This window comes from Rhipicephalus microplus, chromosome 2 (assembly GCF_043290135.1).
Source record: "Rhipicephalus microplus isolate Deutch F79 chromosome 2, USDA_Rmic, whole genome shotgun sequence".
NCBI lineage: Eukaryota > Metazoa > Arthropoda > Arachnida > Ixodida > Ixodidae > Rhipicephalus > Rhipicephalus microplus.
The window spans coordinates 37,547,367-37,570,529 of NC_134701.1; the positions used below are offsets into that span (position 1 = coordinate 37,547,367).

A 23,163-nucleotide genomic window follows, 5' to 3' on the forward strand; every position below is an offset into this window, starting at 1 on the left:
GCGACGCGCATCCTTCAAATGTGTGGAGATGGCGACTCGACGTCGCGCTCACAACACCAAATTCCTACGATTTTCCTCCTATGGACCCCGGCACACACCAGCGTTCCGCTCGCGGGGAACGAGGCGGCCCACGCCGCGGCTTGAGGTCTCACTCGCCGAGCCACGGCTCACAATGTGGCCGCCGCCTCTGAATCCGAGAGCGGGGCGATGCATCTGCTGGATCAAGGCACTTTGATAGGCACGCAGCAACAAGATTCAGAATGGTTATGGGGTGATCGTCTTACAAGGTTCCGTGACATCACCCAACATTACAGGCTCGAAAGGCGTAGGTTCCCGCCACCACACGAGAAATTAAACAGGCGAGATGCCGTAAGCTTTCGCTTACTCCAAACCCATTCCTACCCTAGCCCGGTCGTTCTACGCCACCTCTACCCGAATATATACCCCACCGATATATGTAAAGCGTGCGGGCACAGAGCAACGCTAAGCCACATGCTCTGGGAATGTGCCGGCGACGACAGTCGTGAAAATGCCACCAATCGCGATGCGCCTATAGCGGCCGTCAATACCAAATTACAGGAAGCCTCGAGCTCACTCGTTCCTGCCGCCGCCCCGGCTACGGGAGCCGCGGGGGACTTTCGTCGGCGATGCCGCTGCTGGGAGGCGGCCCTCCAAAGCCCAGAGCTAAACAACCAACTCTGGGCCTTCCGGCAGGCTGAGCATGCCGCCCGTGACTACGAGCCGCCACCTAAAGCCAACGCGACCAAATTGCCGGCCCATTGTGTCGAATAAAGTCTTTTCTCTCTCTCCTGAGCCCAGCAATCTACCGTAAAGCAATAGTTTACTTCTCTCTCTCTCTCGCTCTCATATTCTCACTCTAGCTTTGTACCACTATGTTCACGTTCTTGAGAAAAGCCCTAGATGCTCATCTAAAGTTCCATCATCACATTTCACTTATAAGACAGAGGATGGCTCATGGTATCAGAACATTAATTAAAGCATGACCATTCTTCAACTTTGCTGAAACTATACTACGCCTTTATTCACAGTCAGTTTACGTACTACATCACGACATGGGCGAGCACCTATCCATCTCATATCCTCCCAGTTCAACGTCTCCGAAACCAAGCCATTCGCATCCTAACATTCAGTACTCGATCGTAGAAAAGGATGGAGAGGATCTATGATATTTTCCGGGGTAGTTCTCTACTGTTTGAGGCCAGGACGGGAGTACTGCAAGCTAAGACTTATCGGTCCAATACGAAAGGGTAGACATGCTATGAAGTGCGTGTGGAGAGGAGGACGAAACTGCCAAACAATTCATAATGTTCTGTGAAGGGCTTCACCCTATAGTTCAGGATGATGAGTTTTTTTAAAAGGACTGCGGTTTAGGGACAGGGAGGGCAAAATAGACTTTAAGTGGGTATAAATAACTGAAAGAAGGTTATTTGATTGCTGGCTACAATTAAGGCACAAGTGAAAGTTAAATCCTTCACTGCAAATGCCAGTCCTTAACTTCACGATTAAAAAAAAGAAAAGATGTATCTAGTTTTTGTTCACTAAGTATTACGGCTAGGTGGTGTTAGCCGCCACCCGATCTAAAGGGTTCAGCCATATCCATTTATCCATCCATCCATCTAACTTCAGAGTCTGATGTCCACATGGCCGCGCCTGTCGTAGCCATTGAAAGCGTGTAACTGTGCGTTTCAGCTGATTGTAACACATTACTGAGATTTAAACAGTGTCTCAACGCCTACCACGCGTCATTGTGAAAAAATAATGTGCAGGTGCGTCGAAATAGTGCGGAGTCATTCCCCGTTTGAGGCGCGTGCTGATCCACAAAAAATGCTACAATCAGATTTTGCACAGATGCACCAAGGTGCTCTCTGTTTTGTGTGTTTTGCAAGCAGCAGAACGAGCCATGATACAATCATCGAATACAAATGCACAACGAAGATTGAAGTAAGCAGCGACGAAAACCTACAATGCTTATGTCGGCAGTCGCTTCAATATCTAGAGCATATGAGCTCCGATGCACTCAATTGTTTCATGAGTAACCGGAGTACACGTAATGCTCCTACATGCTTATTAGGGGCGGCTGAATGATATTGTTACGTATAGAAATGTGTTTATTACGCTGTGGCGTACTGGTAGACTTGAAGGGGTTGTGCACCGAAGGCCTATCTCGCTAGCCCAAGGTCCTCTTCTTTAATCTGCCTGTTCCCCGCAACTCAGAGGCTCATACCCAAATCACATATGCATAAAATTTTTCTCTGCGTAGACGAAGCCCACCGGGCGAATTAAAGAGTCTCTTTGGGAATATCGCGCTTCAAACGTGCTATATGGACAAGTTCAGTCTTTGCAGACCGTCGGCCATTTGAATGAAGACGTGCTACACAGTAAGTTACATCACTTATGTGGTCTAGAACAACATAAGGTCCCGCATAGTGTGCCAGCAATTTTTCACACAACCCACGTTTCCTATTTGCCGTCCACAGCAACACGTGGTCTCCGTGATTATACGTCACGTGTCGACGTTGACGGTCAAAACGTGTCTTTGAGCGATCTTGCGAAGCGAGGGTGCGCAGGTAAGCAAAACCTCGGGCTTCTTCTGCACGGCAGACGATCTCAGATATACCGGAATCATGGTGGTCCAAAAATGGGAAGACGGTATCTAGGGTATGACGAGGTGGCCGAGCATACAGAAGAAAAAACGGACTGAAGCAGGTAGTCTCATGCTGTGCGGTGTTAAATGCGTAAGTGATGAAAGGTAGCACACCATCCCAGTTCTTGTGATCTGCTGCGACATACATAGAAAGCTTGTTCGTGAGAGTCCTGTTACTTGGTTCCGTCAGGCCGTTTGTTTGAAGATGATATGGCATAGAGTGCCGAAAGCTTGAAGCGCATAGACAAAGTATCTATTCCTCCAAGTCTGCAGTGAATAGTCACCTACGATCACTAATAACAATTTTAGGAGGTCCATGTCGTAGAACCACAAAACGCAGCATGAATAAACACACGTCAGCTGCAGTTGCCGATGGTATAGCAGTTGTCTCACCGTACCATGTTAAGTGATTGGTACATACGCCTATCCAGCGATTGCCATTAGAAGACCTCGAAAAGGGACCTAGAAGGTCAATCCCAACTTGCTCGAATAGAGTTCTAGGGGGTGGAATAGGATGTAGTCGCCCTAGAGGAGCACTGGTAGGGTGCTTGCGGCATTGGCACTCGTTGCAACTAGAGACGTACTGTTCGGTCGTCTGGTGCATTTTCGGCCAGTAAAATCTTTCTTGAAGCCAGCAAAGAGTTTTCGCTGCGCCTAGATGGCCGGACGTTGGGTCATGATGCATAGCCTGCAAGACGGAAACGCGAAGGCTTTGCGGAACTACGAGAAGATATCGTAAGCTGGTCGTAGCATAGTTCTTTTTGTACACAAGCCCGTCGCGCATGCAGAAGCGAGTCACCCATGCTTTTGACTCGGTAGAAAGGAGCTCCTGTATGGTGCGGTCCCTTTGCTGCTCAATCTGAAAAGGCGTTAGTATCAGGAAGTGGCAGGTCCAATGGCGCGATGTAGGTGTCGAAGTTACCCGCGTCGCAGTCCGTCGATGGAAGCGGTAGTCGGGAAAGACAATCTGCATCAGCGTGACGACGACCGCTTTTATAGGACACCGTAAAGTCGTATTCCTGCAGACAGAGTGCCCAGCACGCTAGTCGACCAGATGGGCCACACAGATTGACCAACCAGCAGAGCGAATGATGATCTGTCATGATCATAAAGGGGCGTCCGTACAGGTAGGACCGGAAGCACTGCACTGCGAAGACTACTGCGAGGCATTCTTGCTCTGTGACGGTGTACTTACGCTCGGACTTGCTTACCGAGCGACTTGCATACACAACGACATGTTCTTTGGTATCCAAGCGTTGAACCAACACGGCGCCTACACCGACACCGCTAGCATCTGTGTGAAGTTCTGTGGAAGCCAGAGGATCGAAGTATTGAAGAATCCGATGGGATGTCAAAAGGAACTTCAACTGAGAAAAAGCGGACGTACATTCCGGAGTCCAGTCAAATGGCGCGCCTTTCTGAAGCAGGCACGTGAGTGGTTGCGCGATATTGGCAAATTCAGGAATGAATCGACGGAAGTATGAGCAGAGGCCCAAAAAGCTGCGTAGTTCTTTCGCTGAGTGAGGTTGCTCGAACGCCTCCACTGCAGCCGTTTTCGCGGGATCCCGCCGTATGCCTTCTTTGTTCACCAAGTGTCCAAGGACGAGTGATTGACGCTTTCCGAAATGACATTTCGTTGAGTTGAGCACCAAGAGTGCTTTGCTTAGGCAGTTCAGCACGAGGTCGAGGCATGTGTTGTGCTCACACGCCTCGACCTCGAGTGGTGGAGGTGCTGGGTACAGCATGTCGACGAACCACGGAGCCACAGCTGTTTGAACTTCGCCGAAGCCATCGTCTTGCTGGTCTACACCGACAACAACTGTCATGGCCGAGAGCGAAGGTCACGGCTTCTCAACCACGCAAAGGTCAGTGCCGGCTGCACCTCAATATCGCTACATAAAACCCTACCCGTTCGCGGGAAGAGCAGGGGAAGATGCGGATGCGTGGCTGACACATTACAAAAGGGTGAGTTGGTACAAGGGCTGGGATCCCACTGACCAACTGGGAAATGTCGCGCTGTTTCTCACGGAAACCGTCTTGATGTGGTACGAAAACCACAAAAATTCTTTAACAACGTGTGGTCGTTTCGCCAAAGAACTCAAGAAATGCTTCGGCGACTCTGATTCGAAAAAGAAAAGCGCGGAGCGCACGTTGGCTCAAAGAGCCCAGATTCCTGGAGAAACGTGTAACACCTACATAGAGGAGCTTCTGATGCTCTGCAAGATCATAGACGCCTATGTGTCTGAAAAGGACATGGTCGGACACATTTTGAAGGGTATAGCAGAGAACGTCTACAATTTTTTGATAGGCTGGGAAGACCTCACAATTCCGTCTCTGCCGTACTTTGGAGAAGCTGAAGACCCGTCGTACTGCCCCGAAATTTGGTAGGCTGGCAAATGTAACAACGGTTGCCAGCGTCGACGTAAGCCCGCCTGCCGACCTTGCCGCTACTATCAGGGCAATAGTGCGCGAAGAGCTACAGCGACAAGACACACTGGGCGACGACACCATCCATCATCCGCCTACCGGTTCATCCTACTACCCAGCACCTCCACCACTCTGTTACGTTTAGAAATGTGTTTATTATACTGTGGCGTACTGGTAGACTTGAAGGGGTCGTGCACCGGAGGCCTATCTCACTAGCCGAACGTCCTCTTCTCTAATCTACCTGTCAAGTGTCCCCCACCTGGCTTTGCCATGCAGTCGCTCCAAGTTGTTTTTGGTGTCACATGGCTATCATGCGTGATCAACTGATTTCGCTCCATTTTGCGCGTTTTTGACAGCGCAAGCGCAGATGACAGGTTGTGACAAGTGCAACATCTTGATAAGCTCAACGCTTAGTGCTGAGATTGCATGCGTGCTTTACAAAGAAATAAGTGGCGAGGAGACATCACTTGCAAGAATGGCAGTGAAGGCACGAACAGAGCAAACGGAAGCGCGGTGGATCATTTGATTCTTTTAACAAAGGAACTCTACAGCGGCGACGATGCAGCTACCCTGCAAAAAGGCGTGCATGCTTCGACAGCTTCTGTATTCTTCTTTTACCAGTAACAATATACGGGCACTTTTGACAGGTTTTCACTGTTGCCATCGTTTTCTGTATGAAGCCCATGTAGTGCATTGCTAGTGGTGGCCAGCCGGCACGATGAATAGACGACGAGCACCGATGGCTCGTGGCGAGAGGCGCTTAGAACGTTCGGGTGCTTTTGGCTGGCTGAACACCACAACCATCGCTCTGCTTCGGAGTCTCGCATCGTTCATCAGCTGTACGCCTTCGTCCTCTTCTTAAGCTTGCGACGATGGCACGTCTGCCTCACTCGCTGTAACGTAGCTCTATCTAAACCGATACCATTGCTCTGTGCATAGAATGTTTTACTCGCGAGTATAAGCTCGCTAAGGTTGGCGAGGAACAAAGCTGAAGCAGAGATGAAAGAAGCCGGCCATCTCCGTCGCATGCAGGGCACATGCGCTAACATCATCCCGCACGTCAGACCTGCGCTCGCTTGCTTCTCAAGAAGATAGGAAACGTCCCAACCGTATTTCCCTGGCAGAAAGGACATCAAGGAACGCCGGGAGATTGGGAGGGGAGGGCTGCGTGGCTGGCACAGCAACTGTGAACATTATGGCGCTGTGGCGAGCATTGACGAGTGCTTGAGCATAAGCAGGCGCAGCAATCCCTTCAGGGTTGGGGGGAAGATTCATCGCAGTGTCTCCTCCATATTAGGTCAATGTAAGGGGCAGACTAGGTGCCCCCCCCCTTCCCTTCATAGCTGGCGAAGGCATGGCCACCCCCCTCCCATCCTGCACATGCATGGGCGCGAGCGTTATTTGCATGCATCAGCGAACAGCTCGGATAACATTCTGCACATAACGACCTTTGCGTAGTGCTGTGTCACCACTGATGCGAGATATGGCTTTAAAGCAACCTTTATTGGGAGCGACCGTATTCTCATACGCCAGCATTTTGTAGTTGTGAAAAATCAAATCAAAGGGAGTTAGCTGCTAGCCCTACTTCGTGTAAAATTACAACATGTTGCTATCGCGCTGACATTATTTTGCAAATTTGGTGGAGGATATTTTTTTTTTCGAAATTCAAGAGATTAATTTCTCTACCCCACCAGTCGAACTTGCCAACTGAAAGCGAGTGACTACCTATCGGTAGGAGCACGTGTGAGTATGAACGTGATAGAGTATGTACGAGTATGAATAGATGAGTAGGAGCGTAAGTGCTGCAAGCGTGTGGAGGTGAGAGTGTGAACTTGGGACAGTAGGTATGTGAGTGCACGTGAGTATGAATGGGATGGCTATTAGCGAGTCCGAGTAGGAGTGACAATACATGAGAGAGCACTTATGAGTAGAGACCGGATTATAGGCAAATGCCTATTTTGTTCCTTGCGTTCCTACCGTATATATGAGCATGAATTAGAGGTTAAGAAGGGATTTTATGGTGTTTTTATAGTGCCTACAAATGCCTATAAGTGTCTATAAATGCCTATTTTGGGTGTTCGTGCCTAAATGCCTATAAGTGCCTATAAATGCCTATTTTCCAAATGAGCGCATATATGAGGGCTATTCAAGCCCAAATTTTGTTTTCAAGCGCGGTGTGATGTCCTTATTCATGTAAAAAAAAGCAACATCTTTATTTCCAAACACTATAAGGTTCAACAAAGACAAAGCTGACGTGCTGCAAGCGACTGGAGGAGGAGCATAAGGAGTGAAAAAGACGCTATTTCCGCAACCCTAAGTGGAAGCAGGTCTCAGCGTCTGCAGCGGTAGGAGGAGGGAAAATTAAAGATGGGGTGAGAAAATAAAACCGACGTCTATGGCTGAGGACGCGGTGACTGCCTTCTACTTACAGCTGTCCCTCTCTATGTGACATAATAAGTTGTAGTTACATACTAGATGTTTTTGCGTGCCTAATGAAAAGCGTTCTACCACGGTGATTTGTCAAATTGGTTTGCAACGGGCCACTAAAGCATGATGCTGAAGAAGCAAACTTGAATCCCTTGCCTCTCGTCCCGTGTAGCCATCACGAGCCTCTATACTTCTCTGTTCTCTTCAGTATCAGGGCTGGAGAATCACATGACACATACACAACAAGAACAATATGCGTAAGCAAGGTCAAGTGCGCATGCCGTGCCCCAGCCTACTTGTGCACGTATGCCATCGATGTTGTGTCGTTTAAGCGTTCTCTATTGTGTATTACCCGTTTCTGTGGGATGGATCAGTCAGTGCGTGTATTTTAGGAGCTAGAGGCTGGCAAGGATCATGTATTGTGACTGCGATACACCACGTCACTCCGCTGTAAATGCGTTCAGAGGCGATGCACGAAACACAAGCTAAGTGTTGTCAGGATTGTCAAAGGCACGATGCAGAAACGACGAACGCAAGCGAAATGGAATAGTAGTAGTAGTAGTAATAGTAGTAGTAGCAGTGGTAGTATGTGTGGTTTTGCATAAAAAAAACACGATATGAATATGAGGAATGCCATAGTAGAGGTATCCGCAAATTTTGACCATCTAGTGTTCTTTAACATGCACTGACATGCGCAGTACACAGGCATCAACTTTTTCACCTCAATTTAGATGTGACCGACGAGGCCACAATCAAACGCGCGGCATTAGGATCAGCAGCGGAGCACCCAATAGCAACTGGTTCACCGAAGCGGACTCGAAACGAGGGCCGCGATTATTGAATAGCATCTCGAGGCTGTTCGAAACAAAAAGAATAATAACAAGCTGAAATTTCGTTTGAATTTTTGATTATTTTTCTCAGCTTTCATTCATTATAGTGATTTTCAAAGGGCAGTGCAGAGACACAGGGAAAAAAAAAAAGACATGGAGACAAAGAGCGCTGTCTTTCTTTTCCATTTGTCTTTGCCCTTCCCTTTCAAAATTATATGAAGCAGCTAGCCCAAATTGAAGTACTCCTCATTCATGCTACACAACAGAACTCGCAAATTGTACATGCCAAGTAGAGTAATGTCACGTGCAATGCTCTTAATGAGGTACCATTTAAAATGCAGGATATAACCAGGAAGCTGGACATTTTTCGTCTGTTTTTCTACATATAGCTAGCATTTAATGAAGTTCTGATGCAGAGGTTATGGTATGCTACGTCAGCCCACGTAAAAGAGCGACGTAAAAAGACGACCATTCCTCGCTGTATGTCACTCCCTAGATCTTGGGGCGCACGCCCGCGAGAAGGGCAAGTGGCATTGTTAGAAATTGAGCGTTTTTCCGCAACAATTATTTTGAAAATCTTAACAGAAATAATCCGGAGTCCCCAGTGCACCATTATAGAGCCCGGCAAAATAACCTTATATGATAAAGCCCAGCGAAATAACCTTGTCTTTTATGAACACAAAGATTCCGGACGCGAAACGTGGGCCCAATCCGAGGCTTTAATCGTAGATCATTGTAAGGCTGCCCTCAACCTGACGCTTAACCCACACGATATTAAACGCGCATTGACTGGGAACATTCGATCCTAGCAAAGATAGGCCCATAATTGTAAGATTCACGCATTTCAAAAATAAAGACTGTACTCTATTAAACAGAAAAAAACTAAAAAATACTACGCACAGCATTTCCCAAGATTACTCCCCCAACACACGTCTGATACACAAACGACTTATCGAATTCAGCAAAGCCCAGCCCCGACCTTATAAGCTCGCATACCGCAAATTAACCATTGACGAGGTGACTTACATTTTTGACCGAACTACACAAACTGTACTCCCATGTGAATAATGGCTACCCACTAAAGCCCATGTTCAATCGGAAAACTTTCTTTCAGTTATTTATACTAACATTAGGAGCCTATTGCCTAATTGTGATTTCCCTGCACAGTCTCATCCAGGCTACCGAGTGTAAATTAGTACTAACCAAAACATGGCTGAATTCATTTGTCTTCGACTCAGAGTTGCTTCCTATACATGCTGATTTTGATATTTTCCGCTGCGATCGCCAAAACAGACGGGGGGTCTTAATCACTGCTCACCATAGTTTGCAATGCTGCGCAGTAGACATTCCTTCTTGCCTCGAAATTATCTTCATCCGCTGCAAAGCTGCCGCTCCACCCATTGCAACTGGCGTTTGCTACCGCCCCTCTGACTCCGATCGCTCATTTATTGGAAACTTTTATGATACTCTCTAACTGGCAACTTCAGAATCGGACGGTTCCCCTCTCCTGCTACTTGAAGACTTCGATTTCCCCTCAATAACTTGGCCCAACTTAGCATTAACGACTTCAAAATGATTGATTGATTGATTTGTGGGGTTTAACGTCCCAAAACCACAATATGATTATGAGAGACGCCATAGTGGAGGGCTCCGGAAATTTTGACCACCTGGGGTTCTTTAACGTGCACCCAAATCCGAGCACACGGGCCTACGACATTTCCGCCTCCATCGGAAATGCAGCCGCCGCAGCCGGGATTTGAACCTGCGACCTGCGGGTCAGCAGCCGAGTACCTTAGCCACTAGACCACCGTGGTGGGGCTTAACGACTTCAAAAAGTAATATTGGAAGTGACTTTGTAGATATTTGCCTAACGTTCAATTTATCCGAAGTGATAACATTCCCTACGCGAACAACCCATAATTCAACAAGCCTGCTAGATTTACTCCTAACGTCTGAACATGATGAAATTTCGTGGGTTTTCAATCTAACCAGCCTAAGCGATCACTCAGTCATTCATGCCAGTTTCCAATACAACTTGCTGAACCCACCAAAAATAAGAAAAGAATAACACTATACGACAAAGCCGATTATGAAAGTATGAATAACGAACTTTCCTCTTTTTACAATTGGTTTCTCACACATTTTTGGAAACGATCTTTTGACGAAAACTGGGAGCTTTTCAAAGAGAAAATGCAACAATTAATAAACACCTATATTCCTAACATCACCATTACAGAGCGTCCTACTTCTCCGTGGTACAACAACGCAATAAAACGCCTTAACAACAAAAAGAAGAGACATTTCCGCTCGGCTAAGACATCAAATTCTAAGTAAGCATGGGAAAAATATCGTAATACTGAAAAGCTTTACGAATCCATCCATGACTTCAAATGCTAAGCGAACGTTCTTCTCGTCTACCCTCCCAGATATGATACGCACTAACCACAAACAGTTCTGGAAGGCCATTAACCCAACTCATGTGAAACCTATCTTGTTATGCGATCCACAAAATGTTACAATCCCGGAGTTCTATGTAGCAGAAACACTAAATTCTACATTTTGTTCTGTCTTTACTGATGAACCCGAAGATATACTTCCTTGTGCTTCCACTCATGATTTCCCTGTTATGCCTACCGTCATCTTCGAACCTCACGGTATCATTAAAGTGATCGAGTCATTAAAAGCGACGTCATTAGCTGGAATTAACTGCATAAATTCTAAAGTTCTGATAAACACTTAAAATTTTTCTGCTGTTATGCTGTCTCATATTTTTCAGCAATAACTGTCATCTGGAGTGGTGCTACAAGATTGGAAGGTCCGCAAGATCATTCCCATTCCTAAGAAAGGTCCGTCATCCGTTCCTTCCAGCTACCGTCCAATATCACTAACATGCATATGCTGTAAGCTTATGGAACATATTATCTACTCTCAAACTGTGAAATTTCTTTCGTCTGTAAATTTTTTCCATCCAAGTCAGCACGGTTTTCAGAAAGGCCTCTCATGTGACACACAACTAGCGCTTTTAATTAACGACATCAGCACATGTCTTGATCATAATACTTCTGTTGACGCTCTCTTTCTAGATTTCGAAAAAGCCTTTTATAAGGTACCCCATAAACGCCTCTTTCTAAAACTTTCGCGCTTAAACCTTGACCCTGCCGTTTTAAACTGAATCCAAAATTTTCTTTCAAACCGTGAACAGTCTGTTTGTGCCAACCAGGTATCGTCATCCCGTCCTCAAGTAGTCTCAGGTGTACCCCAGGGTACAGTCCTCGGTCCCCTCTTGTTTTTAATTTGTATAAACAACCTCCCTAGTAATATATCATCAAGTATCCGTTTATTCGCAAATGACTGTGTCATCTATTGCCCCATTAATGACCCTAATGACTCCTGCATTCTCCAAATTGATCTGTTAAAAATTGAAACGTGGTGCAGAACTTGGCTAATGACTCTAAACATTAACAAAACGTCTGTCGTTTCTTTTCACCGTAGTAAACATTACCTGGCTCCAACATACTTTATTTTCGGCTCTAAGTTTTCCCCCATGAACTCCTCTAGGTATTTAGGTATAAAGATAACTCCTGATCTTAATTGGACACCCCACATAATAAACATCGATAACGAAGCAAATAAAGTTTTTGGCTACCTGAGACGAAACTTATGCATTGTCCTTCCTCCTGTAAAACGTGTCCTTCCTCCTGTAAAACGAGCGCTCGGTCGGAGTCACGCATAGGTCTGCACAATCCCTTTCAGGTTTTCTGGTCTGACCAGTTACAAGACAGCACAATGTTTGCCTCCTCACTCTGTTCATCGTTGCGAATTTGGTCACTACCATATACAGAACACTAGTTTACTCATCACACTAATTTACTGCTCACCAGCATGAAAACAGAGCATTTGGAATTTGCTTTGTCCCGCCATCTATTTTCTCGCCACAGGCAAAATAATGTATTTGTAAGCTTTTCTATACCAGTTTATATATATCTATAAATAGGAGCTGGTTTCGGTGAAGCTACTGACAGCACACCTCGCACAGTTTTCCTGCAGGTGGCAACTGCAAGAAACATTGTAACAGTGGAGAAAAGCTAATAGAAATTTTGAGTCGGCACACTCTACTTGTGTTGATAAATTTTATTTTTGCCAGTACTCTCACAGTTCCAAATGCAAAATTCAAAACACGAGACTGCCACGCAAGCCTCTTTTGCACACCTTTAAGGCAACAACCGTCATTTTAAATTCATCTCTGTCTCCCTGCCACTCAGTGTTCCATGTCCATTTCATCACCACACTAGGTGCCATGCAGTGCGTGCACTAAGAGTGACAAAGGAAAAAATAGTAGCCTCTTTTTCACAACGCACCACTTGCTTCAATTTGTACACTAGTGGCTCTTATCATGCAGGCCACAACCACCCACTCTCTTTCCCACAGAGTTACAATTGGGCATACTGGCCACTAAGCCTTGTTCTGCAGCCACAAAGGTCGAAGCCCAAGCACACACAGCCGCAGCCCAGATGATCGAAGGTCAAAGGTACAAGAAACAAAGCGAGGGGGGCATAATCAAGCAGCTGTACAACAAAGCCCCATCGCTGTCAAAATATATGCATGCTTTACACACTTGAATGTGACAAAAGGCCCCCAAATTTTTTTTCCCCCAGAAAAGCACATGTCTACAAAGGTGGAAGAGAGTTGCACAAACAACTGTACTTCTCACAAATCTTCTGCCGGGATACTACTGCCACAGTTTTCGCTTCACTGAAATGTGTCCGGCACACAAACAGCACACACTCGTCACCACATCACATGCTGTCTGGATGATGAGGAAAGCGGCACGACGAGAGAAGTTGATAGCCAAACTGAGCTTGTCAGTTTTTCCCGTACCGTGAACGAACCAGCATTCTCCCACTGATCTGAGAACCGGAGAGACTCGGCAATGGGCGAGTGCGTGGCCACACACATATCAACTCACACCTGGGAAATCGCCGCAACACACAAGGTCGCTTTGGTGTTTTAAGTGGCAGTCGTTTCTCCCAACTCCTTTGAGCACCGATGATAACCATAAGCAGCAATCCACGAGTTCGATCAAGGCAGACAGGGCGAAGACTGCCGCTGGTGTCATCGGCAGCAATGCAGCAGACGTAGATTTAGGAACATACTCCCAGCGGATGGGTGGCACCGGCAGCTGTGCATCTACAGTCCAGTACCACAAGTGCAATGCCTCCCTGGGTACAGTCGCACCGGCAGGAAAGTGTCTCTTGGCGGTGTCCCACACAGCAGAAAGAAGAAGCCTCGTCTCGAGAGAAAAGGCAGCAAAGTAAAGAAAAACACCAGAGGCTAAAAAAGGAACGATAAACAAAAGGCAAGCCACAGAGCGAATTGGGAAAAAAAGAGGGAATGCCTTCATTAAGCTGTGGCAGCTAGCAGAGAGGAGCACCACCAAAGTTGAATGATGTGGGCACTGTCTGGTTCTGGAACACGTAGCCACCACTCTTTTCAATCCGTCTTGACTCTGCATGCAACATAGTAAACAGAAAAATAAGTTGGCGTTAATTTTTATTTAATTAATGTAACATGTCTTCACGGTTTCATGCAGTTTGCCAGAGAGAGGATTGACTACACCAGATTACCAGCTCCACTCAACAGAGACTATAACTGTTCTTACCACAGTGCTATGATTACTAAACTTGCTGTTCTAAAACAGTGGCAGAACAGCAAGGTTTCTAGGTGTTTTCACTACTCCTGACTGTGCACGACTAAGGCAAGTGTCTTGATGAGCCAACTCTGCAACAGAGACCGATGGCGTGATGTGATTAGGTGTTTGCCTTTGCCAAGCAGACAGCTCAAGATGCCATTACAATGATTGCTGAGTAAGCCAGTGTGTCTAAGCGACGACGTTCTAGGCCTGCTGTCACAGCTTGGTCTCTGCACTTGCTTTTGACCAAGTGCAGAGACCAGCGCATCGTTCCTGTGAACTTCAGAGCTATGAACCAATATCAGGGTTCGAGATATTCAAGGATATTCAAGCACTTTCCAGGACCTGTCACACAGGTTTTTTAAAAACTAAAAGCGGGACCCAACCTTGGGATTCGCTTATTCTAAACATATTTAAAATTCACTCATTTTTATTGCACTTTTATAGTACATGCATATTGTAATTATAACAAACATGTCTAGTCTGCACCTAGCTCCCTTAGCTTCAATATCTTCACCGCTTGCACAGCAGGAAAGAAGCCAGCGCTGAAAAACATTAAGAGTGTCTCACTTCGTAGCTCGTGGTTTGACGCAGTAAAGCTATTCCATCATGCAGTTTTGGAAAACCATATCAACTCACACCTGGGAAATCACCGCAACAAAAAGGAGGGCGGGGGGTGTGGCTGATTGATATGTGGGGTTTAACGTCCCAAAACCACCATATGATTATGAGAGATGCCGTAGTGGAGGGCTCCAGAAATTTCGACCACCTGGGGTTCCCAAATCTGAGCACACGGGCCTACAACATTTCCGCCTCCATCAGAAATGCAGCCGCCGCTGCCGGGATTCGATCCCGTGACCTGCGGGTCAGCAGCCGAGTACCTTAGCCACTACACCACCGTGGCGGGGCAGCGGGTGTGGCGCTGATTTATTTGCTCCCCTATCTTTTTTACACCAAAACAAAAACATTGTCAAAGTAAAAAGGGGCAGGGGGGGGGGGGGGGGTCAGTAAACATTGGTATTGCACAGTCTCCTACCGGCTTGGAGTGGCCAAACACCCGAAGGTAGGATTTCCCAACTACAGTAAAAGGTGCGAGATTCAACGGGAGGGGGGGTGTGTGAACATACTTGTATTTCTCAAAATTTCGCGTCATCAAAACAACTAGCAAAATCAATTTCTGTCAAAGGAACTCCCGTATGTCTTCCTGGGACACGTTGAACGAATGAGACGATGCAGCCAGCTGCTGGGAAAGCACGAGAAGAAGTTTCGCTTAAGGCCAACTGAAAACTTCATGCCAAAGTATAGCCAAGGTACCTAGATCGACAGGAATATCACTAGTTTCTTTGAACAGGAACGCCAAAGTGCTTTTAGCATTTTTAAACAATTTTAGGGAGCTTTAGAATAGCACACCGCAAGCCGTTGTGGTGCGTTCGCTGCCACTGAGCATGGTCATGGCGCGAGCCGCTGTTCACGCTTGTGGTCCGCCCGCAGGAAATCCGTAATAATGTGCGGCCTGCAAAGCACTGGTTTGAAGGCTATGGTGTAGCTGCGCTTGTGCATTTAGGTTTGCGGGGAGGGCGAACGCTATTCTAAAACTCATATGGCGGCCGCTACGCCCGCAACATCTGCTAACACTATTATAATGCTCCCCATTTCCGTTAGCAGGCGTTGCGGGTATAGCGTTTGCATATGGCCGCCAAATGAGCTTTAGAACAGCGTTTGCCCCTGCAAACGCTGCCGCAAGCTCACTCATTGCATTGTGGCTCGCATTTCGTATTTTCTGCGGGTGGACCGCGAGCACAAACGGCGGCTCGCGTTACGATGCATGCGTAGTGCCAGCGAGCGCACCGCAGGGGCTTGTGATACGCTATTTTAAAGCTTCATTTTATCGCCCCTACCGCTGCGTCAGCCGCGTGCCTTCGTCTAGTAATCACGTCGCCACAAAGACGGTTTCGCAAGCGGGAGTTGCAGAAAACGGTAGTTTCATTTTCAACCCACGTGCGGTGGCCGGGCACATGCCTTCGAAGCCATGTTTTTTGCTATGATCGCATCAGCCGCGATTTGTCCGCAGTGCTTGTGGAAAGCAACGTTGCTTTTACTGGTCGAGTGCTGAGCGTGCATACATTTTCGGAGTTCTGTCAGTTACGTAGTCGCCACACATGATCGTGTCAAGAGTGAATACGGTTTCGCCCACAGCGGTTGTGGCAAACGATAACCGCAGTTCTGACAGAGCATGCGCTGGCAGTGCGCGTCCTTCCGAAGCTTCAAGCCTGCTGCTTTTGATTTTTGTTCCACGGTTTCGGCCATAAAGTTTATACGACCCGCCGCAATGAGGAAAAGGGCTCGGAGCTTCCGAATCTCGGCCCAACGGGCGTTTAGATGAACGTCTTCTAAATTCGGTTACAATAAAATGCGATGGGTTTGTAAAAAACCTAGATAGCATTGGGCTGCATTTTTGTCAATGCAGCCAGATCACGCACAGAAATTTCGATTTCCGAGTAATTTTCCTGACAACCGTACAAACATAAGAAGTAGTCGAAATCCAGGAGACTTGGCAGGTATGCCAATCTACCACATAAAAGAGGCTGCATTGTCGATAGGAATTGGTTAAGAAAATACATAGATTTTCAAGGACAAGAAAAAATTTCAGGACTTTCAAGGGCCTTGAAAATGCATTTTTCAAAGTGTTTTCAAGGTTTTCAATGATCTGTACGCACCCAGCAATATGTATACAGGTAGCATTGGAAATGAGTAAATATGGATAAAGGCATCAATTAACACACTATATGATCACCTGACAGATGATGTGGTGGGAGGCAATGTTCTCATTAGCCATAGTATGACTACAGTAGACTCTTGAGTAAATGGAAATCTGTTAAAGAGAACGAATGCTTAAACGGATAACTATTTCCTCTGTTATGCTTGGTTTCGGGCTAGTATTCTGTACTTACTTTCTTCTCTCAGTAAACGGAACTCCTGTTAAATGGAACATACCTTCCTGGTCTCTTCAGGTTCTGTTTACTGAGAGTTTACTGTACATTTATTAACATATGGCACTGACAGCACTTGGAAATACTATGCTGCTCAGGTGCCAGCCAATCCACTAGTCAATGCTGCACAGTTTTTCAATTGTAACTACTAAAGCAAGTAGCTGCAACGCAAACTTGACGCGAGGACAGAAGGCACAGAGAAGAGAGAGGAGTGTGTCGAGCTCGTCCTGCAACTAGCTGCCCACGATGATCTATGAACAAGTCTAACTTTTAACTCGTGCGACAAATTAAGTGAAATTCTGTTTAGACTACCGCTACTCTAACTAAACTTCCTTTAGTGCTTACTGGCTCAAACTTTGTTTTTTATCAGCCTCGAGAAATCAGCATGGTTCCACTAGTATATCATGGAACATGGTCTCCAGTCTCTTCCAAACAACGCCTTCGGCAGTTCGTAATGACCAGCAGGAGTACCGAACTAACACATACCTGCGGCTGCCTTCCTCTGGTCAGCGAGCACATACACTTCCTGTAGGGACTTGTGCTGTTCAGCAGATAAACCTGAGGTCAGGGCACTGAACCACATTGGGTCTGCACTCTGAAGGCCTGCACCAAAGGAGTCCAAGTACATTCAACTCTCTTTACGCACTACATGAAGTCTATACAGTCAAACACATGCACCTCGCTGCATCCAAGAAGCAACACCTGTAAAACATCATCAAGTAGACTTCTATTGAACCAAGACAAATATCTGAATAAACTGAATGTCAAATTATTGAGGGCATAAAGAAAACAATAATTAGATCAACGCATTCTTACTTACTGAGCGAAGCTACAAGTTTCACCTTAGTGTGCAAAAAAGATGAGTGCACAAATATATTCCCATGACTTCTGTACTACTATGGCTGCAGTGCAAGAATTAATTCATTTGCTAAAAGAGCGATGAGTAGCAGCTTGAAAGAAGTCAGGCCATACCTCAGACATGGGAACCAGCATCACAGCAGTTGAACTAAAACAAGGCTTTAAGCGGGGAGGCTACACTTGATGGGCAACTTTTTTATGTATAGATATAAACTAAATTTTCACAGTTTGTGTGTTTAGATGTGCAGATTCTAAAAATGTAATTACTTTTTTGATCGGTCAAGTAGTTTCCAAGATACTCCACAATCAATGTAAAACCTGGGTCCTTCATTTGATGCCTAATTAGCAACTAAGCAAGAAGCACCATATCATGCATACTATTATTGCACAGAGATGCAATCCAATCCAAGCCAAGCTAAGGCGACAAGTGTACGTTGCGGCACGTTTTGTATGTTGTGTCGGTAATCTTGTTACGTTATGGGGCTGCTTTCAAGTTGATTGATTGATATGTGGGGTTTAACATCCCAAAACCACCATATGATTATGAGACGCCGCAGGGGAGGGCTCCGGAAATTTCGACCACCTGGGGTTAACGTGCACCTAAATCTGAGCACACGGGCCTAAAACATTTCTGCCTCCATCGGAAATGCAGCCGCCGCAGCCGGGATTCGATTTCGCGACCTGTGGGTCAGCAGCCGAGTATTTTAGTCACTAGACCACCAAGGTGGGGCAGGAAGCACCAAAACATTGGTGACAGTGTAGAAACAATGTAGGTTGTTTAAAGAGTGCAAGAGTAAATCAATTTGCTGGGCCAATTTCAACAAGATTTAGAGGACATTTATGTTCAGAGAAAAATGAAAGCCACTTTCACCTGTCACGCATGCGACCCAATTAAAAATTTTTTGATCTGTATATTGCCTCCAAAATAAGCATATTCGATACTGCATGCATTCATCTTTCTGGCAAAAAAAAAAAAAAGAATTATGCTGACAGTTCGAATAGAACAGAAGTTATTTTTCCCTCCAACTTGGGAAATGTGCCAAAATTGATGTTTTGAGAAAATGAGGAAAAACGTTTCAGAATACCTTTATTGAAAAAATACTAATAAAATCTTATGAAAATGCACCAGGGGCATAATAGAATATAGATTTCCCGACAGAAAGCTTGAGTGCTTCTGCTTTCTTTCACTTCCACAATTCCGGACCCATTCCTTTCTGAATGTGCCAAATGCACTCCAGCTTGCAAACTGTAACTTCTCTATATGGCTATTATGCTTGAACTTCAAGAGATGCCTTGCTACGTAATAATGAGGGCACGGAATTCCACCGCACAAGTTTTGAAATCTGCCATTTTTTAGAGGAAAAAAAAAACCGCAACGAGACAAACAAACGAGTGATCCTGGTTCAGAAAAAGCCGCAAATTTCAAGTTATGCAAAAAGAAAAATGATCTTTTTCGATATTTTTGCAGCATTTTGCAGAGTGTCGCGATGTCGAATTCAAAAGCATTAGCTTCCAAACTTCGTATCGCCACATGGTCATAAGGTTGATGAAGGCAGCAGCCGCTGTTTTCATAAGTGAACCTTATTCGGGGGAACCTGTGCCCGGAAAACAAAACGTCACTCTACAAGCAATACAAGCTGTAGACCGATAGCTGCAAACCAGAGCGTCAGCCATCGATAATCTAACAAGCAGCAAAGTGCGTCAGCATTTATAAATGTGCCAAAGAAGATTCCCGCGTTATCGCTAGTGGCTGGGTAAGTACCAGAACAAACTCTAATGTACGCATTGTGCGCTTAATCTCCTCGGAAGGTTTTAAGATTATCTAGATTGTTCCCAGTCACTCTGGAGCGGATTGCACAAAGCAGGGTTACATGCGTAAAGGTGCAGTAGCAAAACTAGAAAGCGCATGCTGCATTACCATTACCATTACAAATTTTTGCTATTGTCGTCATCACTTCACCGGTGAAACTGACTTATTTTTTTTCTTCAGTTAATATGGTTTGGCTAAAAGCTTTGCTGTTAAAACATATATTGAGTCGCATAATGAGGTATACACACAAACGCCACCTTAACAAAATTCATGCATGAGCCGAAAAACGACGTCACCGAACTAATTTGATAGGGACGCGGCTGCGCCCTTTGTGTAGGCCACGCATGTTGTTCGGTTGATTATAAAACTCGATAAAATTGGGCATTGCACATGCGAATGACCGTTTAGGCACCACTTGGCACAGCAGGTCAGATTGGCGCAGAATGGCACAAATGGCACAGCTCTTCCACCTCTGCACTAGGCTTCTTAATTCAAACTTCTTAATTCAAACTTTTTAACTCAAACTCGATCACCTAGTTAATTCATACCTTTTCGAGGTTCAAACCAGGAAATATCAGCTGCTTTCTCCCTACTATTTAAAAATTTATGTGCTTATATAATCCTAACAGTCTAAAAATAAAATAAGCACTAGAGGCCTTCAAGAAAAAGGGCTTTGCAAGTAAACAAATGTTTGAAACAAAGCACATGCATGGTAAAATGTGATGTTTCTCAGTAGTTTAGAGAGCTTTATGCTGAAGGCACATGCCTATAACAAATGTTTGATCAGCAGTAAACGGCCAATAAGCTTGTGTACTTTACGCTTCTACTTTGTGTTCACTTCGTGCAGCTAGGGCTTAAAACACTTAAAATTTTTTGATTGTGACAAAAGCAATGCCCAATCATAACGTGTGGTGTCATCTCACTTGAAGTCATGTATATGAGCACTTCTGATAATTCAAAATTCTTGATAACTAAAGCAAAATTCAGAGGTCCCTTCAAGTATGAATTAACGAGAGTCGAAAGTAATGGCAACATTATGCGTGTGACATTGAGTTTTTCTTGGCGGAAGTGATTGAACTGATGTGCCACTGCAGCGTCTGCTTGTCTGCTATGGACTGTGTGGATTTAGCCAGTGCTTCCGTGGTTGAAAGTGCGATTTCCTTTTCCATGTTGGTGGGCATGCGATAGGAGCCAAGTGCTCTTGCTTTGTGAGCGAGAAACGATTCGACGTATATTCACCTAAACAGCATAAGCGTTTCAGCCGATTGCGGCAAACGGCGTGGACAGGTAGTGCCGTCTGGCAGGCACTATGCGCAATCAGGCAAGTTCGGGCAAATGATTATGTCACACGTAGAAGCGCACTTTGTTGGGTTTTGGTTTCGAGATTACAGTTTTTCGGTAATTAATATATATATTTGCATTTGTTCAGCATTTCAGCTATCGGGCGAGTGACAAAAAGTGTCTTAGGAACATAAAAGCACCATTATCCTGACATGGTAAAAAAAAATGCCAGAGTTAGCCTTTAAAACGTTCACTAAAGCTTTGTAGGTCTTATTTTGAAAAAAAAAAAAAAAGAATGATAAGCACTAAAAATAAGAAAGGTTGTCAACTGTAGGCTTACCTTGCATGACTTCCTTGAAGACCTGGTACTCATCGATAGGGCACTCATCGTCGTCGAGAGGTGTTGTGTACGATTCGAGTGCCGTTTCTTCTTCTTCATCTTCCTCGTCTTCGTCATCATCGTCTTCATCTGGGTCATCTTCAATGGTCGCCGAGGTTACCGGGAATGGTGATCCTTTCTTGGCACGGCGAGCCAGTCTCGCCAAGTACTCCTGACCCTCGTCGTCAATTTCGTCCTCGTCAGAGTCTAGCACCTCTGTGCAGAAAGATTCCAGATATGATATGAGATGTCATTGTGCATACACACTTGCCCAATACCTAAACATAGATGGTACAAACAAGCTATCAACTCTCTTATGTATACTTTGTCAACTTAAAATGCAACTTTTTAAGCAAAGTATTGCCACAAGATCTCTCTTTCCTGCATGGAACATGCCTTAGATGTCATCACAGTATTATAGGAGAAAAACAAAACAAAAAAGAAGAAAGAGAGGAAGTCTTAGTGAAACTGAGAGCTTGAAAACCAGTGAGTGGCTCTCAGGTTCCTATCACCATCACATAACGGCAACAAAGCACATTTTGTAGGGAGTTCACACAGGATGATTTCATGTAAAATTGAGCTGTGCATGACACATTTGTTCTCTTGTGAAGTGCAATTTGTGATATGCTGCTGTATTACGAACACTCTAGAAAAAAAAGTTGCCTTCTTTGTTGAACGTAGCTGCGTCATGTCTTTGTCACGAATTTACCTCGAAGCGCTTGCAGCGGATGGAGTTGGGAGAGAGATGAGAGTCAACAGTTACACGGCAAACCCATTTAAATACAGTTAAAACTGGATATAACGAAATTGATCAATTCCAGGAAAAATTCATTATATAGAGGATTTTGTTTTATGCAGGTTCGGCCCAAAAATTTGAAAAATAAACGTACAAATAAACAAAAAGGGGACTGAAGACAGAGCTAACCAAAAACACTTATTTTACAGTGAAAAACTGCGTTATTATGGCGACAGCAATTGTATGGACACTGTCAGCGGGTTTTCGCCGTCCCCGCCATGTTCTGTGTAACATGCCCCCACGCATCGTAACTTTCACGAGCGAATAAAAGCGGGCGAGCGCTGCTGAAGCAGAGATCAAAAGAGTCGGCACATTCCATATCGCCGGAAAACTGCATAAGATAACATCTCCCGCGTGTTAATCGAATGCTCAAACAGAAAGTAAACCACCCATCTTGAATGAGCACTTTCCCCAGGACCGGCCGTATTTGCCCACACCAGCGTTTTGTACGAGTTCCGCGATATCGGATCCAAAAGAGTTGGCTGCCAGCCTTACTTCTTATAACATTAAAATTTTTAGCTATCGCTTTCATAGCATTGCATTCAACGCGCAGTCCTGTTACCAGAACTTTACGGCTAATTGCGAAAGCTGCCAAACTGCGAAATTGCGGCGTGGCGCAGGACGGAAGCACGTTACGAGCCGACCTCCGAAGATCTGTCGTCACCGTGGTCACATAGTTTCCATAAGCGCCTAATCTGACATCTCGCGGTGGTGAGGACATGGTTGTCCAAAATTAAGAAAAGTCACAGTTTCGCCGCAAGCGCTAAGCCCTGAATGCGATAGCAACAACTTGGAATCTAATGCTGAAAACGGCAAGCAGATCGAAACATACTGCACTGTGTGTAGTATGTTTCGTATGTTAGTATGTTTCGTATGTCGTATGTTAGTATGTTTCGTATGTGTAGTATGTTATGAAACTGCACGTGCGCGACGTCGAAAACGAAAAGCGAATGATACGGACACAGACACGGATACCACAGAAAACTATTTGGTAAAGCGCCCTCCGTAGGC

The 23,163-nt window shown here is 45.4% G+C and overlaps 1 protein-coding gene across 5 annotated transcripts in view; it reads right to left on the bottom strand.

Moving 5' to 3' along the window:
- Positions 1-13,370: 13,370 nt before the first annotated feature.
- msk (importin-7 msk) overlaps positions 13,371-23,163 on the bottom strand; it is a 340,833-nt gene continuing 331,040 nt past the window's right edge. For all 5 annotated transcript variants that reach the window (XM_075886387.1, XM_075886384.1, XM_075886385.1 and 2 more), the window contains exons 18-20: positions 21,318-21,572; positions 17,515-17,631; positions 13,371-13,855 (exon numbers count right to left, since the gene is read on the bottom strand). In XM_075886387.1, the coding sequence (XP_075742502.1) occupies positions 13,764-13,855; positions 17,515-17,631; positions 21,318-21,572 (464 nt within the window). In that variant the 3' untranslated portion in view covers positions 13,371-13,763. The remainder of the gene's footprint in view (positions 13,856-17,514; positions 17,632-21,317; positions 21,573-23,163) is intronic.